General features: G+C 33.3%; 1 protein-coding gene across 2 annotated transcripts in view; it reads right to left on the minus strand.

The window, feature by feature from the left end:
* LOC140434941 (membralin) overlaps positions 1-23322 on the minus strand; it is a 575630-nt gene that overhangs the window by 19532 nt on the left and 532776 nt on the right. For both annotated transcript variants that reach the window (XM_072523585.1, XM_072523584.1), the window contains exon 9: positions 19249-19348. In XM_072523585.1, coding sequence (XP_072379686.1) covers positions 19249-19348 — 100 coding nt within the window. The remainder of the gene's footprint in view (positions 1-19248; positions 19349-23322) is intronic.

A 23322-nucleotide genomic window follows, 5' to 3' on the forward strand; every position in this document is an offset into this window, starting at 1 on the left:
TGTTTTTACTTACATTACGTGGTACATATTGCTATGACTTAAGTCAACCAGCTCATAAGCTAACGTCTAAAGGTGGGAAACTATCGATAGTCCTAATGTAATGTAAAGTAGATTATATGTTTATATCGATAATTTCTCACCTCTACTACTTTCATCTCTTTTTATTTCACAACGTATTATGTTTTCTATCTTTTGTGTTATTTTGCCAGTTCTTAAGGCAGTCATCCCTGTATAAACATTTTTAATTTAATATGTTATAATACAGTGTGCAGCAATATAATATCTTCGTATTATCTAAACAGTTTAAAAAATGTTTGAGCCACTTAGTAATATGTTTTAGATTGTTTGTTTTGAGCTTTTTGTAATTAATTGAAATATTAACATTTATATCACTAAACTATACTAGATTATAAAACTCTATCATATATATTATAAAATGATGAAATATCACTAAATTGTAAAATTATATTACTAAACTATATTTGATTATAAAACTATATCACTATTTATCATTGTGAAATAAATAAATTATGAAAATATTAATAAGTTTTTGTTTCACTACACAAAGTTTGCAGCAATAACACTTCTTATTCTCTGTGCTTCCAACACCCAACCATTTGTTTTGATTTGCCTCCTTTGGAATCATTTCTATGAGAACTACAGGCTGTACTTCATCTTTTTCGCCATTTTGGCACCAAGTGTTCCACTATCCCTGCAGTTATTTCTGTTAATACTTTACTAAATGTACTTTGTTCCATTAAAAATAACAGGTTGTTACCAGAACATTTTTGATAACTTCCATTTACTACAAAATTAAGTAGGGAGAGAACCTTTAATTCTATTGCAATTTAGTTAGAGGAGAGCTGGTAATCTATTTCAAATGGGTTACTGGTGTCCCGTAACTGACGTTGCTCTACATTTACATAATTTCTTTCTACCACATCATTCAATTCATTGAGTAATAACAAATTTACAAAATCCATTTTTTCAAAAACAAACAAGAAGCCAAAAGTTAGGTTAATTTGAATTATCTGACAGATCTTCAGGATATGGATATGACAGATCCGAAAATAACGTTTTATGTAATTTTCTGCTGTGGCTTGGCCATTTTACGCATAGTTTTTACACATTATGTTTTGAGAACTGTAATCTGATGTACGTTTTAGTATGTAATTATTTACGTAAATGATACATCATAGCCCCCATTATCTACCAGTCTACTGTAAATAGTAGATACATAAAAAAACTGTTAGATAGCGTCACTATCTCAATTTCTTATAAATTGTGACATGCCATGTTTTTTTCCTTCAACCTTCAAGTGTTATTCGTTATCAATTTTTTGAGATTTTTCGAGTAACTTCTGAGAGTAATTTTCGAGTAACTTCTAAAACAGAATAATTTATCTGTACAAGACCTACCAGATCTGCTCTTTTACAGCTGACATTTCTTAAAATTATTCCATACAATTTACCAATAGGTAACGTCTCACTCAATCCCCTACAATTTTCGCAATTTTTCTTGTCACTCTTTTTATATATCGAAATTCTATACGCTATTTTCCATTCTTCCGGAATCTTTCCTCCGTTAACTCTAGAGGTAGTTAAATATCCAGGGCCAGGTGGTTTCTTATTTTTCATACCTTTTAATGCTTGTTTTATTTCATCAGTTATTATTTATTATATACCTTACTAGATCATATAATATTTCTTTTAGTCTAATAGTTCAATCGGGTCAACTGTCAAAACATCTTTTTTATCCGATTTTATTGTATTAATTAATTTCCAGGCCGGTCTTGACCATGAGTTTGTGAAAAATCTATCAATCTCACTAATCTCATAATTTTATCTGTCATATATTTTTCTACTCTTTGTTATTCCTGTACTAAGCCATTTTTACAATACCTACTTTTTAAACTATACCTAATTCCATAACCAAAAATAAGATATTTGTTAACCCTCCGTTAGTCGCTATCGGTGTCACACACCGACGACAGAATTATTCATTAGGGATTTACAAATAACTATCCCTATCTACCAAACTCGTGTTAGTGTACATTCATACCTACCTAGGTACAGTTGTGCGAGTTTTATAGTTATTTTCGGTGCGAGAGTCTGTAGCGACTAACGGTGTAGTTATTACTTGTTGGCATAACTTGCAGATCAGGCAAATATTTAGCATCTTATTATTGCATTTTATCGGTAAGTTTTTGTCAATTCTCATTTATAGATGTCCTTTGAAGCCGAACAAAAACGCTTGTTGGAATTATGGGAACTGGTTCCTACCGACGATGAAAATTATTTTGACGATGAGGGAAGTGAAAATGAATTCGATCAAATTGAGGAAAGTGATGGCGGAAGTGAATCGGAACAAGATGTGACAGACGAGGAAGAAGAAATTGGAAGTAATACCTTAGCGTTTATTGCAAAAGATGGAGTTACCAGATGAAAAAAGGCTATTTCACCGAGAAATATTAGAACAAGACAAGAAAATTACGTAGTACGTTTGCCTATGTCGAGATTACCTACACGTGACTTGAAGACTCCTAGTGATATTTGGAAATATTTTGTGAATAACGATATGTTAGAGATCATTGTGGAAAGTACGAACAAATATGACTCAATAAGAAATAGACTCAATAAGAAATAACTTTGTTCGTAATCGGGATGCTAGACACACTGATATATTAGAAGTGCAGGCACTAATAGGACTGATCTATTACGCAGCACGTGAGTTTTGGAACACTGATGGATCAAGTATAGAAATGTTCCGCCTGACTATGTCGCTTCCACGATTTAAATTTCTCCTTCGGTGTATGCGATTTGATGACAAAGCAACTCGTGAAAACCGACTAAAAGAAGACAAGTTGGCTCATGAGATATTACCAGGATTTAGCGGTAAGTGTCGATTCGTCAGTACATCCCATCAAAACCGAACAAGTACGGCATAAAAATTTTTGCACTCTCTGATGCGAAAATGTTTTATACGATTAATTTAGAGGTATATGTTGGCCAACAACCTGAAGGAGGTTTTCAAGTTAGTAACAGAACTAGTGCTGTTGTTCAACGGCCATGTGAACCTATTTATGATTCAGGCCGGAATCTAACAATTGATAACTGGTTTACAAGTATCGAATTGGTAAACAAGTTATACGAGAAGAAAATTATAGTCGTGGGAACTATTAGGCAGAATAAAAGAGAATTGCCGTTTGAATTCACGAAACCAAAGCATCCTATAAATTGAAGTATGTTTGGTTTTAATCAACATATTACACTAGATTCTCATATTCCTAAAAAAATAGAAATGTATTGCTTGTATCCTTACTATATCATAATGATGCAATTGATTATAGTAGGGGTAATCAAAATAAACCAGAAATTTTCGCCCTATATAAGTCAACAAAAATAGGAGTTGACATGGTAGACCAGCTCAGTGCTAAATATAACTGTTCAAGAAGCACAAAGCGTTGGCCAATGGTTATATTCTATGCCATATTGAATATATCTGGCATTAGTTCAATGGTTATCTTCAATACAACCAATAAGAATGAGAAAAACGTAAAACGACGTGGTTTTCTAAGAAACCTTGCAAATGAGCTTATAATATATCCCTTTTAAAAAGTCGAGGTACTACTACAAATCTGCCAGTTAGCCTCAAATGCCAAATTCGCGAAATGTGCGACATCACATATGTAACTTCTGCAATTCCAGAAAGAAATCAAACAAAAGGTCGTTGTGCATTTTGTACTACCAAAAAGAACAGGTGTACTCGCTTTTCATGCATAAAATGCAAAAAATTCATGTACCTTGAACATATTCATGAAATATGTCAGCTTTGCCTGAGTGACTCTACAACATAAAATGTCTCACTTACTAAATCAAGTGAAATGCTTACTTTATATTTTTGTTAAAAACCTGAAATATATTTTTTTAATTAATCTATATTCCTCTTAACTAAAAATTACGAACTGTTTTTCCATTTCAACGAATTGAAGAACTTTTTTTTTTAATTTAATTTTATATTACAAATAACAATATATTGTTATAATAGTGTTTTTCATTTTGTGTCTGTGGTTTTTCAATAAAAAATTTTGAAAAATATTTTTCAGTCATTCCTATTCGCTCCGTGCGTGACTGACGCGACACCTACCGCCTTCATCTGACAGTTTTGGACCTACCAATTTTCAGGTTAAACATATGACATTAATGACATATGTTTGACATTGTTAAATACAGGCGAAATTGACAATTATTAATAATTAACTTTTTCATTATATTTTTTCAGTTTATGTACAAAATAAATTTAGTATTAAAAACTGGGTTTCTCAAAATTTATCATATATCTTTTTAAGTCCAAACGGAAAAGAAAAGTTAAAAATTTAGTACTGGCAAATCAAGTTTTTCACGTGAAAGAGCATATAATTAAAAACAGTAATAGTAGAAGTTATGATATAAAAGCTAAAGTCATCAGGCACTCTGCAGTTAGCTTGAAGCCTTATAAAATATCATTTAAGGTAAATTATTTAAATATTTCAATTGCATAAAAATGAGGTTACGTGATATTTCCTTTTTCATATTACTAGCAGGGATCCATCTTTTTCTTTTCTCTAATTTATATGTAATTTTTGGGAACCTATAAAAACTACACTTACTATTTTTGCTATTATTAGCACACCTAAATACGCAACATGTATTTGCACACATTTTTGATAAAATTTATGCGTAAAAAGATGGTGTCCAATTTTGTCATATTTCGCCACTACGCACGCTGGCATCGTTTCAAGGTACCTCTACCATGGTCACGCACGGAGCGAATACACAATATAAAATATTTGTATGAATTTTATAGCAATAACTATTTTTTTTTAATTGTCGGTCTCAGACACCGTAGCGACTATTGATGCTCAGTTTTTCCTAGCGAATAACGGAAGGTTAAACACAGACCTTTTTTAACTGTACTAGCAAATGGACATACTGCTTTTGGGTTGACAAGGGGAACGGCATTTGGTTTTAAAAGGCAGATCTATTTGCTTGAAACTGTTTTCTGAGTCTTGGCAAATATGTCACAAAAACACAAAAGTTAACGGTTGAAATATTTTGTAATTAGTTTTTCAGATTGTTGTTGAAGTTTTTGTATACAGGGTGTAACAAAATGGTAGGTTATAAATTAAATCACGTATTCTGGCACCAAAAATAGTTCCATTGTGCCTAATCTTAGTACAAATGTGTACATAAAAAAAGTTACAGCGCTTTGAAGTTAAAAAATTAAAATCGATTTTTTCCAATATATCGACAGCATATAGATTTTATATTGAAACTGGACAAGTGGCTTTCTTATGGCAGGAATATCTTAAAAAAACATAACAGTGACATTTATATACCCCATAAAAATTTTATGGGGGTTTTGTTTCCTTAAAACCCCCTCCCCCCAAATGTTTGTATACGTTCCAATTAAATTATTACTGTGGTACCATTGGTTAAACACAATGTTTTTAAAACTTTTTTGCCTCTTAGTACTTTTTTGATAAGCCAGTTTTTCTCGAGATGGGGCTACTTTTTTAGATGTTTTAAAAATTCTCTAGTCGGCTGTATAAAAATTGTTGCTGTTACTATATACTAAATAGTAGCATCAAGAATACATATTGCCAGTAATAAATATTCCTATTATTGTGCATTTAAGATTAATAAGAAAAATTAAATTTTCTATTACAATGGTGTACAAGTTTTCAGAAATGGCAGATATGCACTTAATTCTGGGTAAGTTTGAGCAGGCTAAAGTAGGGTTTTAGGTAATTATTGGTAATTTGGTAATTACACGTGAATACCAAGGGAATAGTGCAGCAGCTACAAGGCGTTATGCAGAAAAATATCCTAATCGAAATACACCAGACAGAGGATTATTTCTTTCCATTGATCGTCGTTTACGAGAGGCACATCGCGAGTGCAAGTTGTTGGTACTAATGGTCGACCAAAAGTAGATACAAACGATAGACAGATAGATAGATTTTGGAAGCCATTGAAGAAAGCCCTGGAAGCAGTATAAGAGTTCAATTAGAGCGGCTCAATTAGATTAGTTTCTCACAAACCCTTAGAAGGGCTACATTAAAATAACAAACGTTTTCGGAATAATAATTCCATCATCAGGTTAAAAGCCTAAAATAAGTCTGAACCATTTAATTAAAGCAAACATGATTGAAATGTTGACTAAGGTTAAAAAAGCAAAATGGTTATACTTCCATGTTAACATGTCTGAGCCACCAAAATATTAGGGTAAAACTCTTTACAAAAGTTAAAGTTGCCAAAAATGTACATATTGTTGGTAAAAATGAAGGATGTTTAAGATTTTATTAGATTTAACTTCAGACAACATATAACAATGACTCACGTGAGTACCAGCGTCCGGAGGGTAGACCTCTTCAAACGGACTTCAGCTGGCAACTGATTGACAAGATACCTATGAACGGTGTCGAAATCAGAATGTCAATGCACCATGGAACAGTGCTAGTTATACATAATATTACTGCAGCCAACTGATTCAAAAGCTTTAGTGATGTTAAAAATGATAACAGCAATCCAAGTGTTGGGATTTAAATTTTTTTTTTTTAATTTTGGATATGATTTTTATTTACCGATAGAGGTAAAGGTCATGTTTAAGAGAATGACGTATGCATTAGGCAGCCTATGTTACTCTTTGTCGTATGGAGTGTGGTCTAAAAGGTGTATTTGTGACTGACTAGCTTAGATATATGATATTGCCATTTATGTTGAGCACATCTAGGACAAGGTAAAATTGAATTGTACATATCTGTAGCTAATATAAGACCTCATTTTTAAATAAAATTGTTTTTGACTGCTCGTATGGTAAAAGGTTTATACAAGTGGGCCCAACAAATTGACTAAAGATTAAAAATCTTCCGACTGAAGAAATTAAAATTATAACCTATGGGATTAAAATTAGCATGAGAAGGCTGAGCTCCTCAGAGACTTCAAAAGAATAAAGGTACAGGAATTGACTAAAGAGGGGGGGTTTAGGGAAAACATAAGTGAATTAATCAACAAATTAGAGATAATAGGAATCCCTCATGCTTAAAGCATCTAGCACCCTAAGCAAAATCTATGTTGGTTATATTAAACTCGGTTTATATAAACCACGTTTATTTTTTTTGTGATACATGGTATACAGCCAGCTGCAGGAATTTATTTTCCTTGTGGATTTTTTAAAAAACTGATTGTACACTCATGAAGTACTTTCATTGTTAAAACGATTCCCAAACGTAAACGTAAAACTAAATTATAAATACCTATATATACCAAAAATAACAATTGCCACGTCGCGACGTATTTTACTTAAACTTCACGTAACGTAGATACTGTGATGGTTACATCACGAACACTCACAATATATATATACCTATACCTACTACGAACCAATTTTAGTATTCTCGTACAATCTTTCATTCTTTCATCTAGAAGTCAACGCGAGTACTTTAGCTGATGGAATCCGCCCAGAGCGAAGTGCGACACAATACATTTTGACTAAGTGGGTATTAAAGTCGTTGAAGGAAAGGAGAAATTCCCTGCTCGTTGTTCCGGTCACCGAATTTCCCTTATTTATTTGCCAGTTTAATTCTTTCGCATTTCTCCCGATTCTTTCTCCATCAGGTTATTATTTTCACAATAAACTAAATGAAACAAGATACTGTAACGTCGTTTCCGCGCGTGTTCCTTTTTTTCAAAACAGAGTCGGCCGCTGATGAAATCCAAAATATATATAAAATCCCGAAATCTACTTTAGTCATAAAATTACGACAGTTATTTCGGTGTCGACATATTTTTTACAGATAAAGTATTTCGTGTACCGTATGTCTGCATGTAGGAGCAAAATAACTAATAACAATATATACGTAACTCATCAGCATAAAATAAAATATAAATTATCAGTCTACCAGTATACCGGGTGTCCAAAAACTCCTGACAAACGAAGACCGGAGATTCCTCAGATAATTTTAAGACAATTTAACCCAATTCACCTAATGCTTCCTAAGGGGGCTAGATCTCTTTGAAAAACAAAAACTGGTACGATTATTTATCATCCACAGTTGAATCGATTTCATTAATTGCGAATTTCGAGTACCGGTCATAGACGCATAACTTTGTCTTTAATTTTTAAGCATTTGTTATACTACACTTGATTGCAAAATAATCGACTCAAAATTATTTTGCGAAAGTATGTCTCTTGTTTCAACCTAAAAAGTGTAAATTTAAAAATATTTAGTGTATAATCATTAACCTCATTATTGAGTTTTGAAAAAGTTATGTTTATGGTGAATCCGATGACTTATTACAAGTAAATAATGCAACACGTAGAGAGGGGTTCAGAATTTGACTCATTTAAATCGACACGCACCGACTTAACGCGTTCGGTTAACATAAGTCAACATAAGTCACACATAGGGCATACATAAGTCACTAAGTTCGCAACTGCATGACAAATGGATACCACATCCGTCAAAGCAGCTCAAGCAGTAGCATTATTGTGAGAAGGCCTGAGTCAGAGGGCCGTGGCAAATCGACTAAATTTAAGCCAATCTGCTGTGTCCCGAGTGTATCGTCGGTACCAACAACGAAGAGATGATCGATTTCTTGTATCGAAATCAGTGAGAAATCGACATTTAACTGGTGCTAATCTCAAAGAAGAGCTTAGCGAGGTCCGAGGTGTAGTTACCTTAGTCAGAGGGAGACTAAAGGCAGCCAACCTGACACCAAAAAGGGCAGCTACGGGTCAAAAGCTAACTGCAGTCCAGAAGAAAAGGCGATTAGAATTTGCTCGAGAACATCTGGATTTGGACGACTATCAATGGAGTCAGGTATTATTCTCCGACGAAAGTAGGATATACCTACATGGCAACGTCAAGAAGCGTCGAGTCTATAGAAGGCCAGGAGACCGATTTGCTCAATGTTGTATACGATAAATTGTGTCATATGGAGACGGTTCTTGTATGTCTTGGGTAGGCATTTTCATGGATGAAAAAACCGAGTTGGTTTCTGCGCCTGGTGGAGGACGTTGAAAAGTTTTAACGGCGGATCGTTATATCAGAGACATTTTGGAGGAACATGTGGTTCCATACGCGCGATTTATTGGTGATGCCATTATTTTATTGCACGATAAGGCACGATGCCATACCACACGAGTTACCATCACCTATCTCACTGAGATCGGTATACCTACAATAAATTGGTCTGCGTTTAGCGTGGACATAAATCCAATGGAGCATGTTTGGGATGAGCTTAAACGAAGGGTCCAGGACATGAATTACTAACAAGGCGTCATCTTCAAAGAGAAGCATTTTCCGAGTAGGTGAATTGGGTTAAATTTTCTTAAAATTATCTGAGGAATCTACAGTTTTCGTTTGTCAGGAGAGTTTCTGGACACCCTGTATAGCAGGATACATCAGCATAAAATAAAATATAAATTATCAGTCTACCAGTATAAGCACTTTGAACAAATGCTGATATATTATACATTCTTCTTTATGTGCCGTCTTCTACCGAAGGTTGGCGACCATCAAACGATAGGTTTCTCTGTTTTGTGCCGCATGTATTGTGTTCGCAGCTTCTGGTATTTGAAACCATTCTCTCAAGTTTCTCAGTCAGGATTTCTTCTTTCTGCCCAAACTCTTCTATCTTCAATCTTGCCTTCCACTATAAGCTGTAGCAGACTTATCATTACGGAACACATGGCCCAGGTATGACGCTTTCAATATTATATATTGACAGGTGTTAATATATCAAATATATTTAAATGCAACGGAGAGTTTAACACTGTCAAAAGGTCTAAACTTTGCTGTTGTTCATCCATCGATTCCAAAATTAGACGTAGTTATTTCAGTGGTGAAAATATCGCAGTATTTACCAACCCACGAAAAAAAAATATAGAATATTATGTAAAAGTGAATTAGAAAAGTCTTATAAAATTAAACAAAACATAAGCTAAGAGAGAAGCTTAAGGTTGTAAGCACTTTAAAAAATGATGATTACATAATTGAATCACTTATTTATAAAAGGCCTCTTGTCAAAATGTAAACTGTAATGTAATGTACTTTCCCAAAATGTAAATTTTGGGAAACAACAAAAAACTGTTTAGTTTTATGACAAACTATTTTATACTATTCTGATTTTTCGAAACATATTAAGGACATTAAAACTGAAAATCAATCATGTTAGTTACACCTGTTAATATTATTATTGTATTTTTTTTTTTATTGAAAATAGTTGACAAGAGGCCTTTCATAAACAAAAGTCTTGTTTTGCGGGGAAAGTTTTGATTGATGGATGAATTTACACCTCCATTTATAATTATTCTATTGGTCTATCTATTAGTCCATTATTCCATGGACTGCCAGGGTCACCAATGAGGAAGTGCTGAGAAGGATGGGTCGAGACAAAAAATTGTTGAGAACGATAAAAGTGCGCAAGACTGCATACCTTGGACACATACTGAGAAATAATAAATATAGTCTTCTGCAGGTCATCATGCAGGGTAGAGTCGATGACAAAAAGGGAATAGGTAGAAAGAGGAAGTCAGGGCTGCGAAATATTCGAGACTGGACAAACATGACTGTAGACGAATTATTCCACGTTGCAAAAGACAGAGAAGCTTTTAAAAAAGTGGTCGCCAACCTCCGTTAATGGGGACGGCATAGGAAGAAGAAGATATCTATAATTAATATTAATCTATTAAAACAGTTCTAAGACAATATAATTAGCTGAAATTAATTGACATTTTGTACATTTTTTTTCATTTTTTGCTTGTAACCGTAGGCCATTGGGCAAGCTCATTGTAAAACCACTTGTGTTCTTGAGGGACGTACTGCAAAAGTTTCTTCAGGTCATTAATTTTCTCTTGATAAATTGGTACATTTGCTTCATGAGTTGTTTTTGCTAATGAAGAAGGGGGATATGGCTTAGCAATGCACAGTGGGTTAGATATAATAATCCTCCTTATTAAAATTTTCGCAAGTAAATTCGTGGTAGGAAGAAATAGTAAACATTTCCTTTTTTTGTTTTCAATTCTACTTTTTTCTGAAACAGTATTTTTCTTGTAAAATTTGGGCAACCAACTTTGAAAATCCAAAACATCTGCATTTTCCACTAAATCCACAGTAAACTTCCCCTGTTTTGTAGATGAAAGTATTACTTCTGATATCTTTCATAGTATAGAATCTATTATGTTTCCGTAAGTTTCGTTTTACAAGACCGAAGATCCTGTCGCATGGCACATAGGAGTGATCCCTTATTGGAAGTCTATAGACAACTGTTTTGAATCTTCGACTATCTATGAGTTGCATTAAAAACCTAATTACCGTGTGATTTTTATTTTGTCCTGAAGAGTTGTCAGTGTGTAAGTACAACTCATCTATATAAGCTGGAAAATTCTCGTCAATATACTTCTTTAAGAAAGAGCAAACTTCATTACTTCACCATCAGCCTTCTTGCATATATCAAAAGTCTCTTGTTTTAGTTTTTTGTAAATTTTGTTTGTTTACAAATACTCTGTAGTCATAGTTATTTGACTTCTTTAATTGTTCTTATTTTCTTATGGGCCTCCATATATATGACCATATCATTATTCTATATAATCGTCTCTCCTGATGTAAAATCTATTTCTCATATCGAGCGTAAATGATTTGACAAGTGTTCTCAAAAATTTCTTAACCAAATTTGTGAAAAGTTTATTTCTAATATAGCAAGTCCTGAGATATTTCTTTTCGAGTTTTTTCATGTCCTTGAGTTTTTCTCTAACCATTATCTTGCAAAATAAAACCGACCCTGTTGATATGATGCCCTAGGGCCATGCCTTTTCATAAAGCTTTCGCTAAGGCAGTCGCGGTATCTTTTTTTGTATTTATTTCTTTTATATATTTAGGATTGTTCCGCTAAAATTTCTGCTTGTACCTTTCGGTAAATATTATTTCGTGGTATTTTGGAAAGCATAACGTGATTTTTAAGTACTGTATTATAAATACCGATGGACAAATAGATCTCAACGGAAAAAGCGGTACATTATAATAAGATTTTGATGTGTTAATTTAACATCATTTATGTGACAGAAAAAATCTTGATCCTACAGTTAAACAAAAAATATTAGAGAAAAGGCAGCGAAGAAAAAAATGACAGATATCGAGATGCGCAAGCCATAAAGCAAAACTGAACAGACCTACCAATAATCTTGTTCCGAAGAACAAGATTAGTTTAAGAACAAGTTACCCATATTGAAAAAGGAAATTATTAAAAGGAAAATACCAGTAGTATTAGTAAGTCAGTAACATATAGAGCATACATCATTTATGTTTTTTTAAATAACAAACATATAAAATTATAATTTGGTGTTTATTGAAGGTAAACTAAATGCACGACCAAATACTTACCATGTCGGGATAGTATTATGAGGTTTTTTCCTGGTTTTTCCCTCACAATTCACTATGGAATCACTAACAGGAGAATTTTACTGTCATCATGGCATGTATTTGTCTACGTACCGATTAAAAACTCGTGCAAAAGATGGGCTCGATCGGTCAAGTAGTTTTTAAACAATTCTTTTTGTACCTCCCATTTGAGAAAAAAAAAGGTAATTTTCAAATGGATGTACAAGTACTTTGTTAATACTCAGAAGGATCTTTTGATCTCATCAAAACCTTCTCTAAGAAGTGTAAAAAAGTATGCCCTCTATTGGAAAGGGTAAAATACAAGAAATATGAAAGACGAATTAATCCACAGCATTGATACCACTAGGTGCGAGAAATAGACTGAGACAGTTGAAAATCTAGAAATCCAAAATTCAAGTGGGCAAGCATGGTCACTGCTTCGAAAGCTAGCAGGCAGTAACAGACCCGAGCATCCAACCAACCTAGGAACACCAAAACAAGTGGCATCCACATAATATCTACCTCAAAAGGACCCCAAATCCGCTTACAAACAATTAAAGTTTAAAAAGACCTCAAGAATTTAAAAAGTACTTGTCCACTTGGAACAAAGTATTCCAATCCCTTCCACTTTGAAAAAATCGCGAAAGCTCTTAATGAAACGAAAACAAGAAAAGTCCTTGGCTTTTATGGCATCGATAATGAGATTCTAAAGAACAATGGCAGATTTACTAGGTAATGGGTTGCAAAGTTCTTCTTCGACATTCTTCGGGCGAAAAATGTTCCCCATCAACTAAAAAGAGCAAAAATCATCTCCATTTTAAACTCAGGGAAAGCTAACGATTCACCACAAAATTACCGTCCAATTGCACTTCTAAGTATTGCCAAACAAATTTTTTGAAAGAATGCTATAAATAGAATTCACCATCTATTCACCAAGAATACTCCAACTGTGAAACAAGGATGATTTCGACCAAACGGCAGCTCCACAGACCAAGTCTTAGCACTGACCAACTACGTAGAAATAGGCTTTCAAAAACAATTAAAAATATCTACTGGTTTCATTGATTTATCAGGGTGTCGAGACAAAGAGTAATATATAAATGAATGGGAGCGATTCCATGCAGAAAGGCACTGATGTCATTAATGCTATGGTATGCAACAGAGGTTTCCAAGTCATCATGGGCGATAAGACTAGTAGCCAAATAAAACTTAACAATGGCCTCCCGCAAGATCGGTGCTGCCCCCTAACTCGTTAGTCTTTATATAGCAGGAATGATCCAAACCACATCAAAGAAGTTTGGATATGCAGACGCCTGGGCGCTTGCAGCGAGTCGTAAAGAATTTGGAAACTACTGAGCAAATATTAACAAACGACATAGCTACAATTGAAAGATATTTCCACCACTGGAGATTACAACCCAACGGTGCCAAGACGACAGTATTGTGCTTTCATTTAAACAGCAGACTGGCCCACTACCAGTTAAAACTCCGCTATAAAGACACACTCCTCAAACACACTAAGCACCTAAGATATCTAGGTGTGGCAACCGATAGAGAGATAAGCTTTAAAAACATCTTACAAACACGACTGTAAAACTTAAAACATGAAATAACATTCTGCCAAAGTTATGCACGACCACATGGGTTTAAATGATACATTCGCATAAACCTCTGTCTGAGAGAGCAGGATTAAACGTACACTTTGAGAAAACTAAACGTATGACTAATCTTGAAATGAGCGGAAATATAACAGTTGACAATAATAGCATATAACAAACAGACACTTACAGATATGCGGAACAAGAGATCAACTGAGCCATATTCTCAAAAGTAAAATACCCATGTCTCAAGCGAAAGGTTTATAACCAATGTACACAACAAAGCATGGAACGTGCAGTGCTGGAATTGAGCCTTCCAGACCACATAACAAATCAACAAATCAGACAATGAGTTCAATTGGGCAGGGCCCTTAGCTAGAATACAAGATGGACGGTTGACAAGACGAGTTATGAAACAAAGCATTAGAAACTATAAAAGAAGCTGAGGACGAGCACCGACTAGATGTACCAATGACGTGCAAAGAGTAGTGGAAAACTGGTTACAAGAGGCCCAGTGAAGAGAACATTAGAAAGAACTGAGGGAGACCTAGATCCAGCAGTGGACGTGATTTGCTGATTGTGACGATGATTTATTCCCTAAACAATAGTTGCTGAATTCATTTAGTCTAATTTTTATCATTCATAGTTTCTCTCTTTGCTACCTACCATTTGAAATTTTGTTCTCATCCCTTATAGCAGCGGTCCGCAACCTTTTTGATATTGCGACCCCAAAATTAAAAAAAAGAGTTATGAGCGACCCCAGAAAAAAAAAATCAATAAATAAACAAGTGCAAAGGTTGGTTCAGGATGAAATTAAGGTAAACTTCAATTATCCTCCATGTTGTACTTAGCTGTTTTTATTTCGTAAATTATGTTGAAGGGTTTATTTATTTTGGAAAGTAATATTAGAGCAAACTATGCATTTAACATAATATTTATGATGGTATTAAATGAGACAAGCAATTATTTTAACATTTTATTAAAAAAAAAATAGGTACATATACGTAAGTTTACAAACTAATGTGAACCTTGTGCTTGTACACTTGCAGTCAGTATATTAATTATTATTATACGTTAAGTCTGGAGCGATATTTTGCTGTTATAGCAGTCAATGTGGAGAAAGCTGTCTCGCACAGGTATGTAGATGCGAATGACAGCAGACATGTTTTGTATAACAGTGGATATTCCTTTTCCATCATTATCCAGAACTTGGATAGATCCGTAGTTTTGAAAATAGATCGAAGGCTTTCAACGGACAATAAATTAATCAGCTGCTCCTTTTCTTTTAAGTTCATCTTCACAGTGTTAAGATCACAAGTGAATGGATTAATTATCCATTGGTCACCGTGTGACGTATCTGGGAACCGTATTACCAAGGCTTGCTTAGGGTTTGTAAGATGCATGATGATTTTGGTTTTAATTTCTTCTTCGAGCTTTATATTGTTTTCTTCAGAAAATTTCTCCAAACATGCAAATATCTCGTAGTTTTCAGCACTGATTGTTAGCCAAAATTATTACATTTGTACTCTTCCCTTTCAGCGATTGATTTAAATCATTAAGTTTTTCAAAAATGTCCAAAAGATAGCCAAGTGTTGCCAGCCAATTTTCATTCAAGAAATATTCCGCTAGCTTTGGTTCTCGTTCAAGTAGAAATATTCTGATTTCATCTTTGAAATCAAATACACGTTGGAGTATTTTTCCTCGCGATAACCACCTGACCTCCGTATATAACAGTAGATTTTCGTATTCTGATCCCAATTAGCGACACATTATTTTGAAAAGGCCACTGTTTAATGCGCGAGCTTTAATAAAATTTATTATTGTTGTTCCAACACTTTATTTACATCTGGTTGCAAATGTTTAGCTGCAAGGGCTTCACGGTGAATCATACAGTGCATAAAGCGTACGTGAGATGCAATCTCAGTTACTTTTACTTTGAATCCTGTTAGGGGGCCGGTCAATGCAGCCGCGCTCTCTGTACACACAGATATACAATATTTACACTTTATATCATGGATTTCAAAAAAGGTATTAACTGGTAACTACTTACTTACCGTGTGCGTGGTTATCCACGAGAACACTAATCTTCTAAAAAAACTTTCTAGGGAAGTAATCTTTGAAATCAATTTAGTACCTATAAATATATAGGTTTGTATTTGCAATCGCACGTGCGGATAGGACTGACTGAACAGACAGACTGAGGGGAGTGGCTGGACTGAAGACTGAACGAAGACAGCTCATCGGGGAGTGGGGGGGGGAAGGAGGGCACGGGAGCGGTGAGGTTGTGACGGGCGGGACTGGACAGGACGTAGAGTCGTATTCTCTCCGTTTTAAGGACATAATGTAATTGTGTAAGTAAAGAAAAGTTATATTTTACACATAAACCTTAATAAAATTCGATAAGTACAGGACCTTGTTGACTTTTTTACTTTTTTGACGACCCCATAAAGATCTTTCGTGACCCCACATGGGGTCGCGACCCCAGGGTTGCGAACCGCTGCCTTATAGTATAGGATCCAGGAGGGGAGTGAGTACTCCCTTTTGTATCTCCTCGGTACCTTGACGTTTTTTTGTGATTTTAAAAAAGTTTTTATGTTTATGTTAAAAAAAAGGTATAACATCTAAACATTAAAAATTTAACTAAACAGTTGCAAATTAATTTGTTTATAAGAGATTTAAACAAAATTAAGCTATAAACTTTGAACATCTGGCTAATGGAAGTTATAAAACAACTCAAAATAAACATTTTAAGGTTTGCTAAATGTTTCTATATTTAATTTTTGATCAAGATATGAAAATTTTAATAACGCGCTCTGAGGCGCAAAATCAGCTCGCAGCTAATGCGGGCGCGCGTAAATCAAATTTTAATATCACAGCAAAAAGTAACATAGAAGCCCACAAGGAAATTAAGTTCCTGTAGCTGGCTATATACCATGTATCATAAAAAATTTATTGACCTATTTATTGATTTATATTATATTTATGGCACCCAAAGAATAGCTTCTCTCAACTTTTGTAACGATTCCAAAAATCACAAATGCTAAAGATTGCAATGACTATCGGACAATTGCATTAATGAGCCACACATTGAAAACCTTCCTTAAAATCATACATAACAGAATCCACATGAAATTAGATCAAGAAATAAGGGTATTAGAAAGGGTCTAAGAACTAGAGAAGCATTACTCGGAGTCAATGTTCTGACACAACGATGTCGGGATATGAATCAGGACATATATGCTTGCTTCATAGATTTTAAAAAAGCTTTTGACAGAGTTCAACATGAAAAGCATTTAAGTATTCTTAAGACCAAAAACATAGATAGTAGAGATCTACAAATTATATAGAATCTGTATCAAAATCAGAAAGCAAGAATAAGAGTCAAAGGAGAACTAACAGAGGAAGTAAGTATACTTAGAGGAGTTCGACAAGGATGCATACTTTCAGTACTCTTATTCAACGTCTACAGTGAAGTGATATTTCAAGAAGCTTTATTGGATATTGTGGAAGGTATTTTGGTCAACGGAAATAGCATTAATAATATTAGATATGCGGACGATACTATATTTGCAAGTGATATGGAAGATCTACAGTACATAATACAACATGTATACAATGCATGTAAAAGGTACGGACTGAAAATGAATCTCAAGAAAACGAAATCAATGATATTCTCAAAAAAAAAACACAAAATGTAGATAACCTGATCATCAATAATACAACGATCGAAAGAGTAACAACATATAAATATTTCGGAACGTGGCTAACCTAAGATGGAGATCAAACAAAAGAAATCCGATCTAAAATAGAAATGGCAAGAAACACGTTCATAAAGTTGAAGAACTTACTTTGCAACCGTAACCTTAATCTAGAGATCCGCACAAGAATGCTACGTTGTTACGTTTTTTCTACTTTACTATACGGCATGAAAGCGTGGACAATAAAACAGTCTGAAATCAAAAAATTAAACTCCTTTGAGATGTGGTGCTACAGGAGAATCCACAGAATATCATGGACTGAAAAAATAACTAATATATAGGTGTTACAAAGAATGAAGAAAGAATGTGAAGTCATAAAAACTGTTAAAATTGGAAAGATTCAATATCTGGGTCATATAATGAGGGGCGAAAAGTACGTATTACTTAGATTAATTATGCAAGGGAAGATACAAGGGAAGAGAAACCCAGGACGACACAAAATATCCTGGCTAAAAAATTTGAGAGAGTGGTTCGGTTGCAGCTCATTAGAATTATTCAGAAGCGCGGAAAATAAAATTAAAATAGCGATGATGATTTCAAACTTTCGATAGGAGAAGGAACCTGAAGATGTTTGTGTAAAAAATTGTATCGATATTGTGGTTGAGTGTGTGAATTAAGCAAAATAGATTTTGTGTTTGTGTATGGAGTAGGATAAGGGTTGCTTCTTTGAATTTTCTCTTTTTCATATCTGTTTTTTCATGATTATTGATGCATCTTTCCATTTTGGTCTATGCTCGTTTTCCCAGGCATGTTTACATGTCTGGAATTTATCGAAGTCTCTATTCTTGATATGTTTCATGTCCATTTATCCTGACACTTGCAGTCTTGCAGTTTCTCCCACGTACAAAAGGTTGCATTCACAGGTTATTTTATAGATGCAGTTTTTTGTTTAAATATCTTATAAACAAAATTATTCGCAACTTTTTAGTAAAATTTGTAACGTTTAGTTATTATAACTTTTTTATTAATAAAGATAAAGTAAGTTTACAAAGTTTTTTTTAAAGTACTTATATTTAAAACAAGGGGGTTTTAAAAGTTAATCGCACGTATGAAAGCTGAGCTATAGGTACTTGTAAAAGCTCCATCGAATGCTGATTTTGAAATCGTTTTTCACGAAATTTGTTATAACTCTAGTTCTAACAATCGAATCAAAGTTTAACAAACGTCATTTTGTTAATTTTTTCAAGAGTAACTTTTCATTTTGGTAAAATTAAATATCTCTAATAGTTTACGAACCATTAAATTGTTAATAACAAATTATCTGACAAGTTTTCAGCCCGCTACCCTTAAAAAATCGAATTTACGTACCAAAAAACATAAAAAAACGTCAAGGTACAGAGAGAACATAAAACTTATTAAGTTAAATTTAATTCGTAAGAAGTAAGCCAACCATTCCAATATACTCCCATTTATTTCTTGAGAATATTTTCAATTAACTGACATCAAAAGATTAAGAAAACAAACAACTTACCTGAATAAACAGCCAAGAAGTGACGAGGGCCAAACTACTGTATTGCCCGTTAAACCTATAGTGATAGGCGTAAAACGAGAAATGGTAGAGGTAGAAGAATCTGAAACAGAAGAAAACCGATAAAGCTTTGTTCGTTGCAATTGCTCGGAAATAATTAATTACTAGCTGTTCTGATTTTCACTCCCGGGAAATGGAGAACAATACGCCATTGAAGCCAATCCGGTAGTAGTTTATAGAGAGACGATGCTCCGAGTTGAAATATTTACAGTTGTTTTTTTAAACAACGAGCTGTGTTGCTGTGTTTAATAAAGGGTTGTTCGAAAATTTATATACAGCAATATTTTTGAATATCCTGAAGAGTTAAGTTTCATCAAATACATAAAAATTATTTTAGTTTATCGTGAGATTGAAATAATATCGTAAGTACTGTAACTTTTAACTTTTCTAAAGACGATATAGGAAATTTCCTATATTTCAAGTAGAAAATTGGTATTGCTTACGGATTATACATTACCTATACTGTTTCTACGACTACTTTATAAAAAATATAAAGAGAAAATGGATTACTTATTTTTAATTAAAATAAGGATACTGCAAAGTTTAATAAGTGAATTCAAGAACGATATTTAATATTCATTACAAATTTAAACCGATGGATGGTGACTTATAACTAAAGCTCGGATTATAGCCAAAATGCCTTTTTTGCCTATTTTGCCTATTATAATTGTTTTTTGCACTGTTTGCCTTTTTTCGTAAATTCCGCCTATTTGTGCCTTTTTTAAAATTTCATGGTACTACCGATGATATTATTCTATTACTAAACCATTCTATAATAAAATTTTGGGTCAATAATAAAATATCAATGGTTTGTTTATATAACAGATTTCTAGGAAAATGTACCTGATCGAGACTTGAGGGTTAACTATTTGGAAATCCCTAAACTTTATTAGTTTATTATCAGTTGTACAGTCGGTTACTGTATCAGAGTTTAGTAAAAATTGCTATATCCTAGTTTAGTTTTGTTGCGTATACCGAAAAGCAAAGAACACGTTTTAAAACGTTTTAGACATTTGTGTGAAAAGATGACATCTAAATTAAGGCTATGGATCGCACCTTATTCGGAACTTTCTCTAGAAGGAGATGGAGCATTTTGTAAACCATGCGGCAAATCGGCAAGTTTTATTTTTTCTCTTTTTTTTTTCTCGTCCCACAATATAACTAAATTCTAAAGCGGCTTTAGAATTCCAATTATTTTTTTTTTTATTTTCAGATTTCAAGTAGAAAAAAGTACTTTATTGACCAGCATTGTGGAACCCCACTTCATAAACGTAATTTGGAGAAATTAAATTCCTCTAAGTTAGCCCAAATATCTCTGTGGGATAGTTTAAGCAGTTCAAAAAAAAGGAGGAAGACGCATTTAAATTTGATTTATGCCAGATGATGATTGTATCCAACATTCCTCTATATAAAGTTAATAACCCTAGTTTTAAATGCTTTTTCGAAAAATATCTTAATAAATCCTTACCGGACGAGAGTACATTGAGAAAACATACTGTGGAAAAATGTTATGTGGAATGTATTTCAAAAATTAAGCGGGAGTTAGAGGGTAATTTTTTGTATATTATCGTGGATGAAACGACAGATGTATGCGGCAGGTATATAGCTAATTTATTGATTGGAATTTTGAACGAAAACTTTGCGAGAAAACCTGATTTAGTTGCCGTTAAAGAATTGGAAAAAACAAACAATTTAACAATAAGTCGATTTATACAAGATAGTTTAACAAACCTCTTTTTACCCAACGCTATACCAGTGAATAAAATAGTTTTAATGCTTTCAGATGCCGCGGCATATATGTTAAAAGCTGCTGTTAATTTAAAGATTTTTTATCCTAATTTAATTCATTGCACTTGTGTAGCTCACGGAGTAAATAGAATTGCTGAAGAAATAAGAAATCTGTTTCCGTTAATAAATAATTTTATAAATTTTATGAAAAAAGTTTTTGTAAAGGCTCCGTTGAGGGTGCAAATATATAAAGAAAGACTTCCCGGTGTCCCTTTGCCACCTAAATCAGTAATTACAAGGTGGGGAACCTGGCTCGAAGCAGTTTTTTTTACTTTGAACACTGCAATGAAATAGAATTAGTTATGTCAGAATTTGATGATGATATTTCCGAAGCCATTCGAGAAGCAAAAAAATATTAAAAAATCCCAAATTGAAACAGGAACTCGCTTATATCAATGAAAATTATAAATTAATAGTTACCACAATTACCTTATTAGAAAAACAAGAGATAAATTTATGTGAGTCAGTCAAATTAATAATTAAAGATGAAAATTAAATCGACACCTGGAAGTAACGGTCAATTAAAAAAAAAAAATGAAATATGTTTTTGACAAGAATGAAGGTTTTCCGTTTTTATCTAATGTTGCTAAAGTTTTGAACGGGACATTTTCCGAGGAATTTCAAATTATGCCAGATTTATTGTCCGCTCTGAAATATGCTCCAATTACATCTGTCGATGTCGAATGTTCGTTTTCAATGTACAAATTAATTTTAAGTGATCGAAGACATGGTTTTAAGACCGAAAATATTGAAAAACATTTAGTTGTTTCTATTAATGATAAAATTTTAAGTGGTTACAATGTTTAATTATTAATTTAGTTATTTAGTTACTAGTTTATTTATACTAATGTTATGATTATGATGTGTAAATATACCTGCCTTAAGTTAATATTACGTTAATTCACTTTGTACAATAAATAATACGTTATATTCCTTTATTGCCTATATTTTGCCTAAATGTTAATATTCCTCCCTTTTTTAATAAAAATCTTTGCCTATATAGGCGCCTTTTTCTTCAATTTTTGTTGCCAATAAATCCGAGCTTTACTTATAACTTAAAACTAAACCCGGTGCCGCCCGGTCCGTTTCTGAGCCACGCTAGTTTGAGACATATTTTTATAAAAGAAACTTATATATTACTACTAACCTTTTAATTATATATAGTGGCAATATTTAATAATTTTTATTAAAACACTGGATTATAATGAAATAGTGGTTGATATTTAACAAAATAATAAATTTTGCTCATATAACCTGTTTTATTTATTATGATTTCTTGCATTGAAGTTTGACAGCGACTGTGCGAGGTTGCCAATTTTTGTCGTAGGTTTGTTTCAGTTTTAAACATTTCAAATTATATGTAATTAAACAAATCAAAATATCTCAAATATTGTCAAAACAAGTTTAATTTATGTTTTGCTTTTATTCCTGAAAATGGAAGTGCATTCTGTTTCTGTAAAAGGCTATAACTTTTTGCAAAAAAATCACAGGGACCTAATCTACGGCGTATTCTCTTTTTAAAGACCTATATTTAACCCAAAGGTCCCGATGATTTTGTTTTACATTATAGTAATAAAATTTATGTCCTTGAAAAGAGAATGCACCTTGGATTAGGTCTTTTTTTTTAAATATAGTCTTTTAATTTTTCGTCTTGGTATAAACAAATTATAAAATTGTTATGTGACTGTAATAACGGTCCTGTAATAACTTGAAAATTCTACCTGGCATTTTTTTAATGGTTTGTTCGCAATATCTTCCTGAAATTTCGTGTTAAAAGCGCTGACTCGGCATTCATGACTTTGCTGGTGATATCTAGAACACCTGTTTGTGTATAAAAACAGCTGCGGCGTCACATTAAAGACCACAGTTTGTCATGCGACTAGCGAAGAGTTTATCTTGTAAAGTGAAATAAAATATTTATTAATGAGACATACTTTGTTATTTATATAGTGAGTTAGTTGTTTTTTTTTTATTTGGGTGTTAAAATAAAATTCCAGCACTAGTAGGGTGTTCCAGCACTAGCAAAAGTGCTGGAACTCTAAGTAAGATGATGAGATTAAAGAAAATATCCATAGGAACAAAAACAAGAATATATACAACGGTTTTGGGAACGAAAGATACTCAGAAGAATATATGGAGGTATAGAAGATCGGCATATCTGGAAAAGAAGAACAAGTAATGAAATATTGCAAATATATGGACAACAAAAAATTTCAAACATTGCGAAAG

The sequence above is a fragment of the Diabrotica undecimpunctata genome, chromosome 2 (assembly GCF_040954645.1).
Source record: "Diabrotica undecimpunctata isolate CICGRU chromosome 2, icDiaUnde3, whole genome shotgun sequence".
NCBI lineage: Eukaryota > Metazoa > Arthropoda > Insecta > Coleoptera > Chrysomelidae > Diabrotica > Diabrotica undecimpunctata.